General features: G+C 34.6%; 1 protein-coding gene across 4 annotated transcripts in view; it reads right to left on the bottom strand.

The window, feature by feature from the left end:
- Positions 1-19196, bottom strand: part of LOC126758870 (glutamate receptor ionotropic, NMDA 2B) — a 198293-nt gene that overhangs the window by 9838 nt on the left and 169259 nt on the right. For 3 of the 4 annotated variants that reach the window (XM_050473285.1, XM_050473286.1, XM_050473288.1), the window contains exons 8-10: positions 18978-19129; positions 18359-18866; positions 18180-18284 (exon numbers count right to left, since the gene is read on the bottom strand). In XM_050473285.1, the coding sequence (XP_050329242.1) occupies positions 18180-18284; positions 18359-18866; positions 18978-19129 (765 nt within the window). The remainder of the gene's footprint in view (positions 1-18179; positions 18285-18358; positions 18867-18977; positions 19130-19196) is intronic. The other variant, XM_050473287.1, reaches the window with a different exon arrangement.

Genomic DNA, 19196 nt, shown 5'->3' with positions numbered 1-19196 from the left:
TTTTTAAACACAATTTTTGAAAATTTGGAGAAATAAAAGTATTTGTTACATTCAAAGCATAGGGTGACACGTCGCTAGACAAAGCTAGAAAAGTACATCTCTAAGCTCTATCACTATTTTTAAGAAAAATATAAGCCAAAAGATATAAGACAAATTCAAAGATTGAAGAGTATTCGAGTAAAAATTAATATTTTTCATTGTTATTCAGATTATTATATCGGGTGATTTTTTAAGAGCTTGATAACTTTTTTTTAAAAAAAAACCCATAAAATTTGCAAAATCTCATCGGTTCTTTATTTGAAACGTTAGATTGGTTCATGACATTTACTTTTTGAAGATAATTTCATTTAAATGTTGACCGCGGCTGCGTCTTAGGTGGTCCATTCGGAAAGTCCAATTTTGGGCAACTTTTTCGAGCATTTCGGCCGGAATAGCCCGAATTTCTTCGGAAATGTTGTCTTCCAAAGCTGGAATAGTTGCTGGCTTATTTCTGTAGACTTTAGACTTGACGTAGCCCCACAAAAAATAGTCTAAAGGCGTTAAATCGCATGATCTTGGTGGCCAACTGCCCATGCATCCCGAAAAATGCACTGTTTGGTGTGGTTTGTACGCTGGTGGAATCATTGTACCGTATTTTTTCAAAGATGCTGTTGGACGCAACGTTACGGTGAATGGCGATCGCTATCGTTCGATGCTAACAAACTTTTTGTTGCCAAAAATGGAAGAACTGAACTTGGTTGACATGTGGTTTCAACAAGATGGCGCTACATGCCACACAGCTCGCGATTCTATGGCCATTTTGAGGGAAAACTTCGGAGAACAATTCATCTCAAGAAATGGACCCGTAAGTTGGCCACCAAGATCATGCGATTTAACGCCTTTAGACTATTTTTGGTGGGGCTACGTCAAGTCTAAAGTCTACAGAAATAAGCCAGCAACTATTCCAGCTTTGGAAGACAACATTTCCGAAGAAATTCGGGCTATTCCGGCCGAAATGCTCGAAAAAGTTGCCCAAAATTGGACTTTCCGAATGGACCACCTAAGACGCAGCCGCGGTCAACATTTAAATGAAATTATCTTCAAAAAGTAAATGTCATGAACCAATCTAACGTTTCAAATAAAGAACCGATGAGATTTTGCAAATTTTATGCGTTTTTTTTTAAAAAAGTTATCAAGCTCTTAAAAAATCACCCATTATATTGAGTGTACAACCCTTTATCTTTTATAAGAAATTTTGTAAAAAAATTGTTGAAGTATTTTTCTGAATATTAAAAAACAGCGAAGATCGTTTTGCCGCCCCAAGACGTTGCGCCCGGGGCGACGGCCCCCTTGGTTCTATATTTGGGGAATTATCTGATTGTGCTATCTCAATATCAGACCAATATTTATTTGAAAGTTATACTGAAATCATTGCTTTTAAAAATAATTTTCGGTATATCATTAATACTTCAGTAAAAAAAAGGAACACTATTATAAATAAATCAATTAAAAATAATTAATAAAATAGTGAAATATAACTAATTTTATATGCATTTTCTACTTAATGCATGCATATTATATTAGCATCAAAAATATTCCATCAACCGATTGGTTCAATTTTGTTATTGAAATTTAAAGCTTTTTCATGTAATATTTGCAAAATGGTATTTGCCTATAAGCCCTTAGCTTTAATGTTGCGGTTTCATGCGAACCACAATTACAGTCACACTTTGCCCACATGCTTTTTGCACATTTATGGTCAAAACATATGCACAAATGCGAGTGTGTCGACCAAATATCAACACTTCATTAAATATGTAGGCGTAAAAAATATAAAGGCAAAAATCAGAATTAATTTATGGACAAAATAAATAAAATATGCGGCTTTGCGATGAAAGCAATTGCATTATTGGGCAATGATTTTGAAAGCAATTAAAAAGTGTGTATGTGCACATAAATAATGTTTATGTGTATTTGTGCACTTAAACATATGTATACATATGTACCTACTGATGAAACCTCACTAAACTCAATAAAATTACTTTTAATATACATAATTTCATGACTTCCGAATAGAAATTGCGAACTTACAAAATTCCTGGTAAACATTTCGAAATGAAAATTTTAAAAGATTCGTTAATAGAAATTTTGAAACAACAATTTATATGTGCAACTGGCCGTTTCTTAATGTAAACAAGTACATATGTGTACATAAGGCTAATTATATGTGGGTGAAAGTATGCAGCAAGCAAATCATTGCAACCACAAAACTTCATTACGTCAATCATTGTCGGTTGTACACTTCATTAATTTCCGTTTAAGAATTTGGGTAAATTTACATACTGGTATGCAATCATATATATTTACATACCTACACATATGCATTAGAAAAGTGTGTCTTTATTATTTCCTTTTTTATGTTAAATAGTTTCCCAGCAGAAAAGTTATATAAAGATTATTGCGATTTAAAAAAGTTATAAGAACTGTTGATTTTGTTCATGGAAATTTCGAGGAAAATTTTCGAAAAACTAACATTGATTTAAGATCTTCATAAAAATGTAATGAAAAGCACTGACCTAACACTGGTTAGGGTCTCAAATTTCGGGAAGCTTCCAATAATTTTCAATACTGGCCCTTATGAAGCGATTAAAGTAATTATTAAAATTAAAATTTGGACTCGTCCTTTTCTCCCCAAGAAGCTGGTTATTTGTCGGAACCTCCGAAATCAGGTTATTACAGTACATATGGATAGTTGCCAAATGTTCGTTAAAAAAATATTTGTTACATACTTACATAACATAAGTCAAGATTCTTCACCTCAAGGACCCATTTCTGTCAGTCTTACATGATTAAGCTGTGCTAAAACTGTTACCTTATCTATTTTAAATAGTTTCCTTTTAAGAATTTTAATGTAGTGCGGTGATAGGAGACCTAGAAACCTTCCTTCAGAATTAGTTGAAGTTGTAAGAAATTAGACAACCTCGACTGGTGCACATTGTAAATTAACTGACTCTGTTTGTCAAAGGAAGTTTTTCGTAAGGGGTTATATGGATTTACAGGTTTCAAAGAATCGAAAATTTTTCGTATCAAATCTGTAGAATATTGTCCTAAATTTTCAAGTTTATCCGAGTAATAGTTTCGAAAATACTTTTGCGCTTGAGATTAGCTAGGCTAGGCGCCGTCTTCAAACGCGTTCTTCTCGAAATAGTGTTTTTGAAGTCGGTTGACAAGATTTCACGAGCATTACTAAACAGATCTTGATGCAATTTTACACAGATCTTTGAGATACAATCCTTAAAGACTTGGACGAAGGATTTTTTTCGATTAAAACTATTTGAAAAAAAAAAAATGTCGTGAAACTTTCACTGAAATTTAAATTTTTTTGTAAACATATTCAGTTCATTTTTTCCTTCGCCCAAGTTCTATGTTAAGGTTTTACTAAAACACGTATTTTTTCACTTTAGATGGTCCGTTAAGTATCCTGCCAACGCGGTCGCATCTTTTTTCTGAGGGGTCACCGGAATTGGCGTCGCAATGGCCGAGTTTAAAACATTTTTTTCCAAAAATTTCAGAATTTCTTTGTTAATAATGTATATTTGTAACAATAAAAAATTCTAATAAAATATTTAATTTTTTATATGAAAAAATATAATTTTTGAAAAAGGCTGTTTTTTACTCGAAGAAACCCAAGTAATCTTTTAATACTCTTTCAAACAATTTTTGTTAGATATGTCAAGTGTCTTAACCTCAAAGGCTAATTTCTAACAGCCTTACATGATTGAGATGTATGTAAGAAGAGAAATGCTTTAAAATTGATACGCTAAAAAAGTTCTCTTCCAATGAGCAGGCTCTGGAGGGGTTCTGCTAGTTTTAAGTACTGCAATTGAGCGACCTTACAATTACCACGACATCATCCCATAAAACTCTTTGACTTTGTTGCCTTTATATCGCAGTACCTTCTCCAGTTTTAAAGTAAATTCATATAATTATTTTTTCTCTTTTGAAAAAATAATGGGGATAAAATTTCTTTTGATGGTTTTATCATGTGGAAAATTAGGGAAATGGAAGAACAAAGAATGATCCGAAACTATTTTACATATTTTAAAAAGGGGTGGTACACCTTTTAGATAATAGATGGTATTGCTTTTGTTTACATATAGTTATCCCGTCATCCGCTATGTAGTAATACCCAAGCAGGTATAAAGAAAAATTTAACCTATTTTAATCACTTCGTGGAAAACTAGTTAACTGCATTAAGTAGGTTATTCTTAAGTTTTGCCTAAGTTTATTGTTGCCTGCGCATATTTAACGTTTTTAAAAATATTAAAACCTTACCGCCTACTAAATTCTACAGCTATAAAAGGTTCAGTGATCATGAGGAGTGTTTCAGTCAACTTCCGCAATTTCGTAAAGCCGCATCGCGTTAAGAAAATTTGAATTTAAAGCACTAGAATAATTTCCAAAAACATGGGCATTCAACAATCAAAAAAATGTGCTTCCTTTACACAAGCTCCTGATATCGGTATCGACAAATATAGTGCCACAACTCCGGATTTGATAGCCACAGATCCTGTGTTTGATGGCGATGCTGTGACACCTCCGCTAAGTGATCGTGTGAAGAAGAAAGCAGTGCGTAAAACGGTGACATTTGCTCCGATTGAGGAAAAATCAAGATCAAGAAGAAAGAGGCCTTCACATAAAAAGGAGCCAACTATATATCCTTGGGATCGGGCATACGATTTTTGTAAACAAAAACAATCAAATGAATCTACAGATACGTGGATTCAAATAAAGACTGAGATGAAGTAAAATATTGTATGAGCAAATAGATGGAGTGGAGTTTGTTTAATATCAAGACTAAGATTAGTGAAAAAAGTTGCACAAATTTGAGCGAAAATTATGTTTAATGATAGGATTACAACTATTTTAGACATTTCTGGTTTATATCATATAACTTTTTAAATGTAAAGCTAATTTTTAATATTAAGTAATAAAATGATATACAAGATGTGTTCTAAAGTAAACAGGACTTTTTGAATCTAGCGCCCCTTGTTGCGCCATCTATATGTCGACTGGTGCGTTAGAATCTGCTATCTTTATGGATTGTCCAGTGAGAATTTCATGACATTTCATTGATTGGATTGAGTGAAGTTATTGCGTTTTAAGTGTCAGTATGTTTGTGTTATCGATGCGAAAATGAGCTTTGAACAAAGTGCCAACATTAAATTTTGTTTTGAAATTGGTAAAACTTTTACCGAAACGTTTCAATTGATGAAACAAGTTTATGGCGATAATCGCCTATGCCGTAGCAGAGTGTACGTGTGGTTTCAACGTTTTCAAAGTGGTCGTGAGAACATAAATGACGATCAACATGTGGGCCAATCAAAATCCGTGATCACCGGAAATTCCATCGAAACTGTGGGTGAATTCATCAAAAATCAGACGAAATCATCATTGAAATTCATGCAAATGGAATTGAACATCTCCAAAACATGGATTTATCGCATTTTGACCAAACATTTGGGCTTATGAAAGGTTTGCACGGTTTGTTCCGCACAAAAATTGCTCAGAATCCAACATTAGAAGGACGTCATTGTTACCGATTATTTGATCAAAAATCACCTGACACGGCACCGTGCGACTTCTTCATATTCGGAAAATATGCATTTGTCCATGAAAGGAAAGCGTTATGCAGAATTAGAGGCCATTCAAAAGGCTTGCATCGGCATACTGGCGACCATACCGGCCTGTTTACTTTGGAAGGCACCTTGTATTTTAATTTTATGGTGCACTTAGTTTGTATTGTAATGAAGAGAAGTGCGATTCAGCAAAACGTCTAGCCACAATTTTACTTTTGAATTACGAAAATTTATAGATTTTTGAATCCCTGAATTCTCGTAAGATTAAATAGAAATAAGTATATATATATATAACGATATATTGTAATTTTATATATGGAACACAGGCTATATTAGTATCTATTTCAAATAGGTACTTCAAAAACAATATTTTTTCCATGGGCTGGATCAAGTTAAAAGCAAGAAAAATGTTAACTTCGGTGGCACGGAAGCTAGAATACCCATACAAGCAATTAATTCTGATCGATAAGTTTATATGTCACGTATGTACTATAGGAATCCGAACTGATCCAATTTCTTCGGAGAACGCACCAGTGCCTTAGATAATAATCTGTGCCAAATTTCGCGAAGATCTGGCCAAATAAAAAAGTGTTCCTTACAGGCACTTAATTCTTTTTGTTCAGTTTGTATTCTAGCTCTATGCTAAAGTAGTCCGATATCTAACAAATTGCAGTTTCTTGGGAGTAAAAGGATGTATGCAAAATTTCAGATGGATATCTGAAAAACTGAGGGACTAGTTCGCGTATATACAGACAGACAAACGGACGAGGCTAAATCCATTCAGCTTGTTATACTGATATACTAGTATATGGTATTATATACATAGGTTATCCGACGCTTACTTTTGGGCGTTACAAACGTCGTAGCAACTAATATAACCTGTTCAGGGTATAAACATGTATAAGATAAGGATTTGATTAAAAGCACTCTACAAATAATTTCAGTAAAACTCAAAACTGTAAGATAGCACAGCTGATGCTTTGAAGATAGCGTTAAAAGGACTATATCTATAAGGATTTTGCCTACGTCGTACCATTACGAAAACACTTATGGGATATTGAATGAGCGGAACTGACATATAAGACACATGACCATGAATCTCTTGTCAGAATAATTATGGCGCTTAAGATGCCACCTCGGTTCGCATATATTTTCAGTCTCTAAACACTCTTGGATGGATTCATGGGTAGAAGTTTACGCAAGTAAGGAAAGTTCTCTCATCGCCATTCACTTGGGAGTGGCCAGAAACGATTGTTTTACATATTGCAGCTCACGACTTCCGGTGCTAGACCAAGTAAGAGCAAAAATGAGAAGAGGAAACATCCCTCTACAAGGTTTTGCGCTGGGATTAAAACCCGCCACGTAAAAAACGCCCTCAATGAAAACTAAACTAACAAACACTCTTTGTTTTAGGAATTTAGTTTTAAAAGATCAATAATAATAATGCTAAAGATCAAAATTTACCTGAAACCATTAAGCTAATATAATCCAGAGGTTCGATAATGTGGAGTGTTTGCATTTAAATCGTTTGCAGTAATCAAAGATAGAGTGCGATGAATGTTTATGGAAAAATAGTTCGAATGACAGGTCAGAGTGTACTCTCAAAGTATTGCAAAATGTTCTCTACAGCTCAAATATTATATTATTCAAGTTTTCGATAACACAATCTGTTGGTTATGTAGATGAAGTCATTGAAGAAGAAATTGTTTTAAAAATGTCTTATAGAACTGGAATCTGCGCTACTGGGAGCTGTAGCCTTTCTTTCGATTGAAAGGAATTATTTCTCTCTACGATATTCAACCAAAGTGAATAGTTTTCGTCAAAAGTGTTAAATTCCTATAAAAAATTTAAGATTGGATTAATTTTAGCGAATAAAAATTAGCAAACTCAAAAAACGAGAATTAGATATACATATGTATGTACATATAAGATCTCAGTCCCAAAATGTAGTAATTGAGATAAGACCGCATTAAAATCGCTAGATGCTTATTTCTATATAAAGTTGCTATAAACCAGTCTTAGCATAAAATGTTCTCAAAAAGAACTAGTTATCAAACAGCGCATTTCTCAGAATCCGTACACTACAAAGATATGTACATATAGTATAGTTACAAAAGAAAGTCATTGGAATTTTTGTGTTGCCTTCATTTTACTCTTGTTTCACAACTGTTCACACTTTTAGTGTAAAAACACTTTCACTGATGGCATCACACATTTTTTGCAATTTACAACCTTACATATGTACATTGTATCTATAGTATGTTTGTGAGCAAATGCATATGTTTTTATACAAGTATGTATGTATATGTTCAGAACATAAAAGCAAAGTAAACGCACGAATTTTTGTACGCGCCCACCCAACCAAACATACAGATATGCATATAAATATAGCGCACACATACAAATTAAAGCACCTACACAACATACATTTATACAATGAAGGAAGTGAGTGTAAACCTAAATGTTTTTGTAGGTTTGTAATTTGCAACAGAAACTGAGAAATATTCACCAGTTGTTGTTGTTATTTGTCAGGCAACATTTATGAAGTAATTTTTAAATTTCTTTTCAAATCAGAAGACAATTAGTTGTAATTTCCTTTACAACCAACAACGAACCGGAGCACAAAGAAGGCACATAAGCACTAGAATCGGTATATTTTTATGTACATAAGTATGTTTATCTGAGCATACATATACATACGCAATTACTCCTCTTGTTTTAGCAACAATATCGCCTTTGGAAACGGAAGAATGTCCGAAGTACTCATACATATACAAATACACGTAAGGGCTCATTAGAGACGAGAATTGCCATTCATGCAGTTAGTACACGTATGTACATATGTATGTGTGTGTATATTGGCAAATTTGTGGGCGCATAGAATCTCTCACATGCATTTGTATATGTGCGTACGAGTGTGCCGGCTTGGTAAGCTTTAGTCTACATTTTCAATATTCTGCTATTGAAGTCTGTTGTTGACAAATTTTCACTCAACGCACACGCTCTTACACATTTCTATGAGCATTAGAGTATGTATTGTATTCATTTTCTAAAAGAAATTCTGCCGGCTTTGGAAACATTTTATTTATTTTTGTTTTTATTTACTATAAAAGCGGCCCCCATTGTTTCTTTTGTTTTTCTTCGAAAAATGTGGTAAGCATACATACATATGATGTACATAAGTATGTACATATGTATATGTAACTTATATAATATGTTATATGAAACCCCATTCAATTATTAAATTTGTCTAAATTTCTTATATTTGATACTGATTCTTTTGCCGAAATAATCTGTATTCATTAAGACCTTTGTCTACAATTCAATTAACTGTGTGAAGTTGAGTTTTCCATTAATTGCATTGTGAGTATATTCCTTACAGAGGAAGTATGTATTTCCTTTCGAAGACAAAGTCCCTAAATCATACATACATACATATATGAAAACTAGTCTGGTAAAAAATAAATCCATTATTTTTCCATTAAATTGAAGGTCTTACTTAACATAGTTAGAAAGATCCGACTTAGATCAAATTTGCTCCGTTTCCTTCGACAAAATTTACTTTTCAAAGTAATTTCATAATGTCGCTCTCATATAAACCCTCGTCAAATGTCAGTCCTGACTTTGCTGTTGTTTTCGCCGGCTCACAGCGATTCGCCTCTTGACGTTGTCGCAAGTAGCTAACTTCTCAAAACCGACTAACACTTCGTAAATGATTTGGTTTCGATGCGATTCAGCAGCGATTGGACAATAGAAATGCAGTCCATGAGCTTTTTTGTGTGAACTTGTGAGGCACCCAAACATTGAACTTATTTTTGTATCCAGGCTGATTTAAATGGTTCGAAACGGATTTTTGTGGAATGCTTAGCTTCTGGGCTATCAAACCAGGTCGGGTTCAACGATTTCAATTTCTCAAACAATCTTCTCCGTTATTGGCGTAGCCAACGCTTACGCGGCTATAGCCGAGAAAAGGATACGACAGCCTCAAGAATACCGAGTCATACAATCAAATAACTGTCTGAGAAGTTTGTTTGGTACGAAATCTTATATTTCTGACGCCACATACCGTAGCCCGATCGCACTTGTATAACGCGTGATATAGAGTTAGCGAAATAATTGTATAGGACAATGCTTCAATGCAAAAGTAATATGTTGATTTTACCGCTATGTCGAGTACTTTGTTGCTGAATACAGTTGAAATGTCAAGCGGAAACAAACTCACTATTGTGGAGCATTCTCTTATGCTGGCATTCAAAAATACCGAAAGACGAAAAATTGCAACGAGAATGCAAAGTATCGACGAGAACGAACGAAAATGAAAAGGATCAATTGATCGAAAATTTCTTAAAGAATCCCAAGATAACACCAATCGATATGAAAATAGAAGTGCTAAATATAGGCTTTTGCAAAGTCACAAGTTGGTGCGACTTCAGTGGGCTGAAAAGTACCTTTTTGGGACACCGAGTGGTAATTCGTCATATTTTGTGTCGCGAAAAAGTTTAATTTAGATGGATATGGCGGTTTTGAGTGTTACTATCGGAATATTCGTCGAGAAAAAGAAACTCGATTTGCTAGAAACCTTCAAGGAGCATCGCTTGTGATATTGGAACGGATTTGAAAGGATTTGTTGAAGAGATTCAAGAGCTCTCATTTCATCCAGAAAAAACAACGTTTTGGTATGGTTTGTGGGACGGTGGAATCATCGATCCATATTTCTTCAAAGTTGATGCCGGTGAGACAGTAACCGACAATGGAGACCGTTATCGCGCCATGATAACCGCCTATTTGATGCCTGAAATTGAAGCTCGTGATCGCGGCGAAATTTGGTTTTAACAAGACGGCGACACTTCCCATACATCGCATCAATCAATGGACTTATCGAGAGAACACTTCGGTGAGCAGATAATTTCACGGTCGATTGGCCACCAAGATAGTGTGATATCAAACCATTACACTTTTTCCTGTAGGGATATGTAAAGTCTAAAGTCTATGCGGACAATACCCTTTCAATTCAGGCCAGTTCGTTACCAGTCAAAATGCTCTAACTAGTCATCGAAAATTGGACTCAACGGATAAACCATTTGAGGCGTAGCTGCGGCCAACATTTGAAAGAGATAATCTTCAAGAAATAAATACCAAATGGTGTTCTTTCGAATGATAAGAAACATTACTTATTAAATTTGAAGTTTTTCTTTAAAAAGTATGGAACCTCGAAATGGATTATGCTATATTTCCCCTTATTACCAAAAAAATACAACCACAATATTATGTATTCGGTTAGAGAAACATACCCGAATGAATGTATGTATGTACTTGACGCATCCTTGGCTATTTAAATATTTTGCTATAATCTCGGTAATTAAATGCAAGTTTTATAATCGCTACAACCTAAGCAAAAATAACAAAATTTAAGTTCTAAAAATAGTAATAAGCGCATGATAACATAACAAGATAATTAAATTGTGATACAGAATGTGCAGTTGAAATTTTAATTCCTGCACACGAGTATATTTTCGCACGTGTTTGATTAAATTCATACATATGTATGTATGTGCGCGCTAAAACAGTAATGCACAGCATTTTTAATTGAGTATATTAGATTCGTTGCACTCTTAATTAAGCGATGCACAACTAATATACTCGCATACATACAAATGTATGTGTATATTTTTCCATTTTAGTCATATTATTGTTGAAAGTGCATATCGCCACCTGAAATCCAAAATAACGTAACAACATTTTCGGAATTTTACAGTGGCATGAATGAAAAACGAAATAAAATGGAACGTTAGTGAAAAAAATTTTTAATATTGGTTAAAACTGGTTTATTTCTGAGGGCAGAACCTGAAAATGTTGGACATATGTAATATTATGAATGCAATTTGTAGCAGTGAATCATAATCAATAAGGCACTCAATTTCGAAATTTTTGATGTTTCGTTATTTTGCATTTCAGGTGACGATATGTATGTGTGTATGTATGTATATTGTATAGTACTCGTGTGCATGCCGGCATGTGACAAAGTATGCACCTGTGCTCCCGATTTTAAAAATTTGCACGCGTGCGTTATTAATGAAATGCACTCACGAACGTGCAAATGAAAATATACAAATACCAATTAAATTAAGCCAAAAATAATTTCTAAGAGAAACTTTTATTAAATAATTGCAAATATTCACTGTGACTGCACAAACAAATGCAACACCTCTTGTGGGAAACACGTTCCTATTTTGACCTGAAACTAGAGAGAGACTTTTTTTGGAAAAGAGAAAAAAAATCAAAAAAAAACGCATTTGGACTGAAAGGGATGTCGATTAGGCTTAAGTGTCATCGTTTAAACAAATTAATATTAAGAGGTTATGTTATGATTGTTAGTTTTCCTAAGCAGTAGAAAAAACTAAACAAAAGTACAGGGTGGCTTGAATAATAAACGTTATAACGTTTTTCTATGTGAGTAATCGACTTACTTTTTTTTTGATTTGGCAGGTTATTTTTTATTTTTTTTAATGAATGCTTGGGACAACGAAAGGAGAGTTTGGATAGTGCAGCGGTACTATGATTTGCTGTCCATCATTTCCGTCTAAAGAGAATTCAGACGAGATTTTGGCGGCACTCCCCCGAGTAGATGGACCACTATGAGGTTGGTAAACCTTTTTTTGCCGAATCTGGAAGTAACGCAAGAAACCTTTTTGTGGTGCCATTGAGATTCCTAATGTTCGTTTTCAAAAAATGATTGGAAAATCCAAAAGACAATGACTTCGCAATTTTTTTCAGCGCAACCTGACGAGGGTCAATACAACGGATTTTATCAAAAATACAAAGTTCAAAAAACAAGACAGTTAAATCCCTCTAGATTCGCCTAATCGCCTGGAATTTTCAAAAAGATTGGAATAACCCAAGAGACGGAATTTTTTTCCACCCAAGTCATTGTGAGGTGCGCAGTTTCATCAAGGTATACGGTCGGGCATACTTCTTTGAAGAAAACGGTGTAATAGAACGCATCAGACTTTTTTTATGGGGTTACGTCAAGCAAGAGATGTACAAAACAAAATCAAGAAATCTGACTGAATTGAAGCAGTCCACTAAATCAATAATTGCGGCAATCTCGACTTCAACCTTTCAGGCCGCAATGAATAATTTTCCAATTAGGTGTCGCATATGTGTGGCTGAGCATGGAGGACATTTAGGTCCAAATAGTCTTAATTCGAACCTGTACTGTCAACAGTTGAATCGGTTTATTTCGTAACAACAGCCTTAAGCATGGATTTTGATTTCTTTTCTTTACTCCCTGAATATATTGTTAAAGTTATCCCTGTTTTTAGGGTTCTAGATTGGCCGACATTGACATATGTAGTTCAGCGAATCAAGAGACAGCAGCTCCGCTGGCTAGGTCATGTTGTTTGGATGGAAGAGAACTCTCCAGCTTTGAAGGTTTTCGATTCACTACCCGTCCGTGAAAGCAGAGGAAGAGAAAGACCTTCACTCCGTTCGAGAGATTAGGAGGAGAAGGACCTGGCTGCACTTGGTATCTCGAATTGACGCCAAAAAGCGAAAAGAAGAAACGACTGGTGCGTTGTTGATAAAACGGCTATAACCGCGGTGTCTATACCAGTAAATAAGAAGAAAGATTGGCATAAACCCTTAAGTAAGCACATTTTGGAATATACTCAAATTAAATTAAATTCTTCGCTTAAACAAAAAGGTCGACATTCATACAAAAATTCTTAAGCATGTGATTTATATTCAATTAGCTTAATTGTCTTTGTATGAATATATTCTATATATACTCTTATTCATTTAAATGGCTGCCTCTGTTTTAATCAATTAAGATTTCTCTATCAATCCGGATATTCGATAATGTATTTTAAAAGTTAAGCAAAAGTGAATTAAAGCAAACTATGCTGAGGCCAATACAGTAAATACAAATTAAAATTATCCCAATACACAAATCCAAGTACATATGTATGTATGACTGCATTTAAATTGAATATGTAAATATGTTAATGGGACCGGATACAACTTTGCGCATACATAATTGATAGGGAAATTGATAAAACCATACTTGTGTTCCTTGTAGCAATACAAAATACAATTACATATGCACATATGTATTTACATATATTATATATACATACGTATGTATGTACATATATGCGCAAAAATACACATCTTCGCTCAACCTGAAAACCCACATTCTGAAGGTTCTACATCTATTGTTGTGGTATGCGGTATTTATTGCACATACGAATTGTGAGATTGTTATTGCTATTGTTGTTCTTGCATACGCAGATGAATGTTTAATAATAAGTAGTGATTAAGTTGTTGTAAATAAAATATAATGCGCACACTAAGAGTAAGAGCTTACTACGGGTTTAATCAGAGTTTGTACATACATATGTATATTCATACATCATAGATATGGATTTATATATACATACATATGTATTCTATATATACGGATCACGTGTGATTAAGTTATGAAAACAATTTGAGTAGGAGGAGTGTGCTTAATGTCACATAAGCGCGAGTTTGCTTTTAGCTCGTGCATGAGTTTTGTGAAGCGAAGAGATTGTCAACGCGCGTTGTGGTAGTGTGTGTAGAGTGCGGTTCACAGAAATCGGAAAACACAACAATACATGTAGTGCATTAACTTCACACCGTGCTATAATACCTTTCAAAAATGAGACAATTTTCATATAAGGATTTGATTTCGGTCGGTCAATTTGTATGACAGCACATATATGCATTATCGCTCCGATCTGAATAATTTGTTCAGAGATTGTACTGTTGCTTTGGACCAAACTCCATACTAAATTTGGTGAAGATATCTCTTCAAATAAAAAAGTGTTCCATATAAAAACTTAATTTTGAGTGTTCAGTTTGTATAACAGCCATATGCTAAAGTTGTCCGATATCGGCGGTTCCGAAGACCCTTTTAAAAAGAAAACAACGTGTGCCAATTTTCGAAACGATATCACAAAAATTGAGCGACTAGTTCGTTTTACTACCGAACTCAGCCGCTCGTGCTGATCATTTACATATGTATGGATATACCTCTTTGGGTCCCCGACGTATATATTGTGTGCTACCAACTTCAGTTTATAAAAATATACATATTCTAGAATATGCTAACCATATTAAGCGAACAATGTGCTGCTCCATTAATATATTCGTCATATGGCAATAGTAAATTTTGTATCTATAAATATGTATATGAGTATGAGTTTGGGGGCGTTATGTAAATGCAATTACATCGATGAGAATATTTGTGTGTATAGCGATCTTTCTTAAGCCCTCAATAAAATCACTACACCTCCTCTAGCCCCAGTCAAACAATCAATGAGAGCATTAGTTGCAGGCAGGCATCAAGCCAGTTAGCAGTCTCGACAGTTACCCAAATCATGATAAAGTAATTTAATGAAGTCATTTCCATATTGTCAGCCAGCCTAATTCATGCAAACACGTTTTGTTAAGTATGTATAGTATGTAAGTGCGAAGGTGCCATGTTTGTACATCAGGCTATAAGCCTCATACATTTGCACTCATAAATTCAATAAGGATACAAATAAATTGCTGGTATTAACATTTGCATCCATTTACATATGTGTGCCTGTGTGCCTAAGAAAGTATTTATTGCGCATAAATTGATTGTATGCATTAAATATGTGCGCTGGTATTAAATAGGGTGCTACGCTGCGTATGAGCAATCTAACAATAAGAAGAGAAGCTGCCTTCGATTTGCCAGCTAATTTCGCGCGTCGTGCTCTTAAAAAAAAGCAAAAAAATAAACAAAACGGGTAAGCTCGATAGCACCGAATTTTTTACTATATACCCTTCACAAGTAAAAAAAAGTTTCCGCATAAAAACTTGATTTTCATCTTTATGTTATATTAGCCCGATCTGAAAAATTTCTTCGGATATTGCACAGCTGCCTTTGATAATAATTCTTCGCAAATTTCGTGACGATATCTCGTCAAATAAAAAAATTTCTCATACAAGAATTTGATTCCGATCGTTCAGTTTGTATGGCAGCTGTTGCTATATTGATCAGATAAGTGCAGTTCCGACTAATAAACAGTTTCTTGAGGAGAAAAGGTCGAGTGCAAAATTTCTGGTCGATATCTCAAAAACTAAATGATTGGTTCGCAGATATACAGAATATCAGAGAGCATATTAATATCTTTTAGAACAACTAATATAGTCTGTTCGATTCGACACCTTCCAACTTATGCTAATGAGAGCAGTAAAATTGTATAAATACTCTTTATTTGTCTAAAAAATATTTATATTCTAATGCTGCTAACTTAGATTGGAGCAAATTTTGCTGTCATTGATTGTTCATTATAGAACAGAGCTTCAATCCTCACTTAAAATCATAAGCGGAAATGATATTTAGACCGCGCCGGAAAAAGTAAAATAAACGTTTTTTTCATATTTTTCAAAGTGGTCTGAAGGAACACCAAAAAAAATTACTAAAAAGGAAACTAAAATGCTGCTAAATACACAACTTTTAGTGAACACTATACTCAGAACTACATCAAACAGTACATGTATAAAAATGCGGTATGTAACTGTGTACATTCCATACATATGTATGTATGTAACTATGTATGGCATATACCAATAAAGTTTGCTAAATCATTTGTGAACACTTAAGCGCTCATACACCCTAGTTCCTTAGAATTTGGTTCTGTTTTGTTGTGTTAAATATTTGCATTGGACTTTTTTGCGTTTTTTTTTGCATCGACAACAGAACGATAGCGATAAAAACAACAGGAGAATACAATGTATGCTTTTCTGGTCAGGGTGTATACAGAATAGAAGGGAACATGGATGGGTTCAATATAAAAATATACTGCCAACCCAAATGTTTCCTCACGCTATCCAAAAAATGCTGCCTGATTGGCAGTTTCAACATGTCAATGACCCCAGGCACATCCTCAAAGTTGTGGAGGATTGATTTTTGGAATAATAAGTTTATGTTATAAGATGGTCCGACCAGTTTCGTGACATGACCAGTTTAAAGAGGAACAGGTGTTATAAAAACAAAAAAATGTACTAAAAAGCATAAGTAAACAACACTCCAGAATAAATTTCCAAGCAATAAGTAAACTTGTGGGTGTGGTGAATGTATCTGTATGTGTTTAATATCTACAAATGTAGGTGTATTTAGTATATATTAAAATAGGTACTGGCATAGAGTAGTATAGGCAGAGTTGTAGTTTGATTTCCTTTTCAAATGTATGAATGAATGAATGTGTGGTAGGTATGATTGAGTATGAGCCAAACAATTGAGTCCAGTGGAAATTCCATAATCCGATTTTGTGTTAAAGCAATTGAAAATAAAAGAAAAAGTAAAAAAAAAAAACAAAACAGAGCAAACAAGTTCTGTGACGCTGCTATTTTTAGCTTCGTTTGTTATCGAAATAATCAAGAGAATAATAGGAAAAGAAGTACAGAGCAAAAATAAAAACAACAAAAACAAAAACATTAGGAAAATAAAACAGAAAAAGTCAATTTCGGCTGCAACGAAGTATAATAAAAAAGTTGCCCTACAGAAACATGATTTTGATCATTCAGTGTGTATGGCAGCTATATGATCTAGTGGTTCGATCTGAACAATATATTTGGAGATTGTGGCATTGCTTTGAACAAGAATCCATGCTTAACTTCGTGAAGATATCTTCTCAAATAAAGAAGTTTTCTGCACAAGTATTTGATTTAGACTGTTCAGTTTGTATGGCAGCTATAAGCTATATTGATCCGATCTGAACAATATGTTTGCAAACTATAGTATAGCCTCTGGCAAAATGCAAGTTAAATTTCGTGAAGATTTCTAGTCAAATAAAAAAGTTTCCCATACAAGTATTTGATCTTGACCGGTCAGTTTGTATGTCCGATATCGGCGATTCCGAGGATGGCCAGCTGCTTGGAGATAAAAAACTCGCGTATAATTTCAGACAGAGGGACATGGCTAAATCAATTCAGTTCACGCTAATCATTCATTGGTTCTCCGACGTTTGCTTCTGGGTATTAGAAACTTCGTGTCAAGCGTAATATACCCTGGGCAGGGTAGAAAAAGTCAAACAATAGTTCATAAGCAAAAATCAGAAAGAAAAAAACGATTTTGAAAGTATAGGAGAAATAAAAATAATAACTTTACTATTAAATTGCAATTTTACTAATGGCTCAACACAAACGGGTCAGTTAATAAGTCAGTCTTCTACTAAGCCTTTTTGAGTTGGCAGATAATGAGGAGATTCAGATACATATAGATTACTGAATTCAACTCAATTTTTGGCTGTCAAAATCACACGTGTGCACTTAAATTCAAAATTGGTAGTTGAATGATATCACAAATTAATATGTATGGGTATATAGTGCATACGTGTGTAATGGCTATGAGTTTGTGATGTTGTCGCATGCAGGAGATATAATCATAAAAGCAAATACATTGGTGGAAAATTGACTCACTCACTGGGCACTGGGGTTATTATTATGTTTGGATTACTATGGGGCACTAGGGGAGAGGGCACATTTATATGTTCATAAAAAACTTACCACCTGTATAAATCTTGTGCACTCGCAGCTAAACTCAAATTGCCCAACAACGGTGGCCGTTCTTTCAGATGATGATGATTCAACATATCCGTCGATGACGTCAATCTGCAAATGATAAAAGCCAAGTAATTCATTGCATTTATGGACACATTAATAAATCATGCACGGCTTTTACTCACCTCAATTGCGGCGGCTTAATGCCATGCTGATCCAACGCTTTCTCCAATTGTCGTACACGTAAACGTGACATATCCAATTCATGCTTTACTTTCCACAGATGTGTATCACAAATGGGATCATTGCAGCGATGTTTTTTCAGTATTTCCGTTGCCTCAAAAACTGCACCGCGAAATGTCAAAGCTTTGCCCATTGACAGTGACAACAGCGCACAACAATGACAGCCATCTTTTTTGGCTAAACGTTTTCGTACATACTTGAAATAGATGTGTTCGAGCAGAAGTAGTAATGCGGCAAAGAGAATACCAGCCATAAGTAGTAGGAAAGCGGATAAGAACTGTTCTAGCGCAAGTGGATCGGAGGATTTATGCTCCTGTTTGCCGGGACGACATGTGCCCGTCATCCAGTAACGACGTAGACGCTCCAGATCGCCATTGGCGCGAAATTCTAATAGACGTTTGTTGAACATTTGGACGTATTTTGAATTGCGACTAAATGCGAGACCATAACCTAAAAGTATTGAAAATAATATGTATACAATATATTTTTTGGTTAAGTTGTCCGCAGTTTTTTAAATATTTTGTGGGAAATTTCTAAAATATATTGCTATTGTTTACTAACCTGTCATGGCATACCAGCTGCCGACGGTCATTAAGCGGCAGTCCTCATCTTGTGCCACCAAATAATCGAGCACAGTGCCATCGTAGATGAACGAGTCGAGATTGCCATTGAGTACGGCGGCTACGCCTTCAGCGACGCTAGTTTTGTTGTATCTATGAAATTATAAAGAAAAAGAAAATTGTGATATTTGAGTAGAAATATGAATATAAAAATGTATAT

Source organism: Bactrocera neohumeralis, chromosome 5 (assembly GCF_024586455.1).
Source record: "Bactrocera neohumeralis isolate Rockhampton chromosome 5, APGP_CSIRO_Bneo_wtdbg2-racon-allhic-juicebox.fasta_v2, whole genome shotgun sequence".
Taxonomy (NCBI): Eukaryota; Metazoa; Arthropoda; class Insecta; order Diptera; family Tephritidae; genus Bactrocera; species Bactrocera neohumeralis.
The sequence above is the reverse complement of the archived record's forward strand: the minus strand, read 5'-3'. Positions and strand labels throughout refer to the sequence as shown.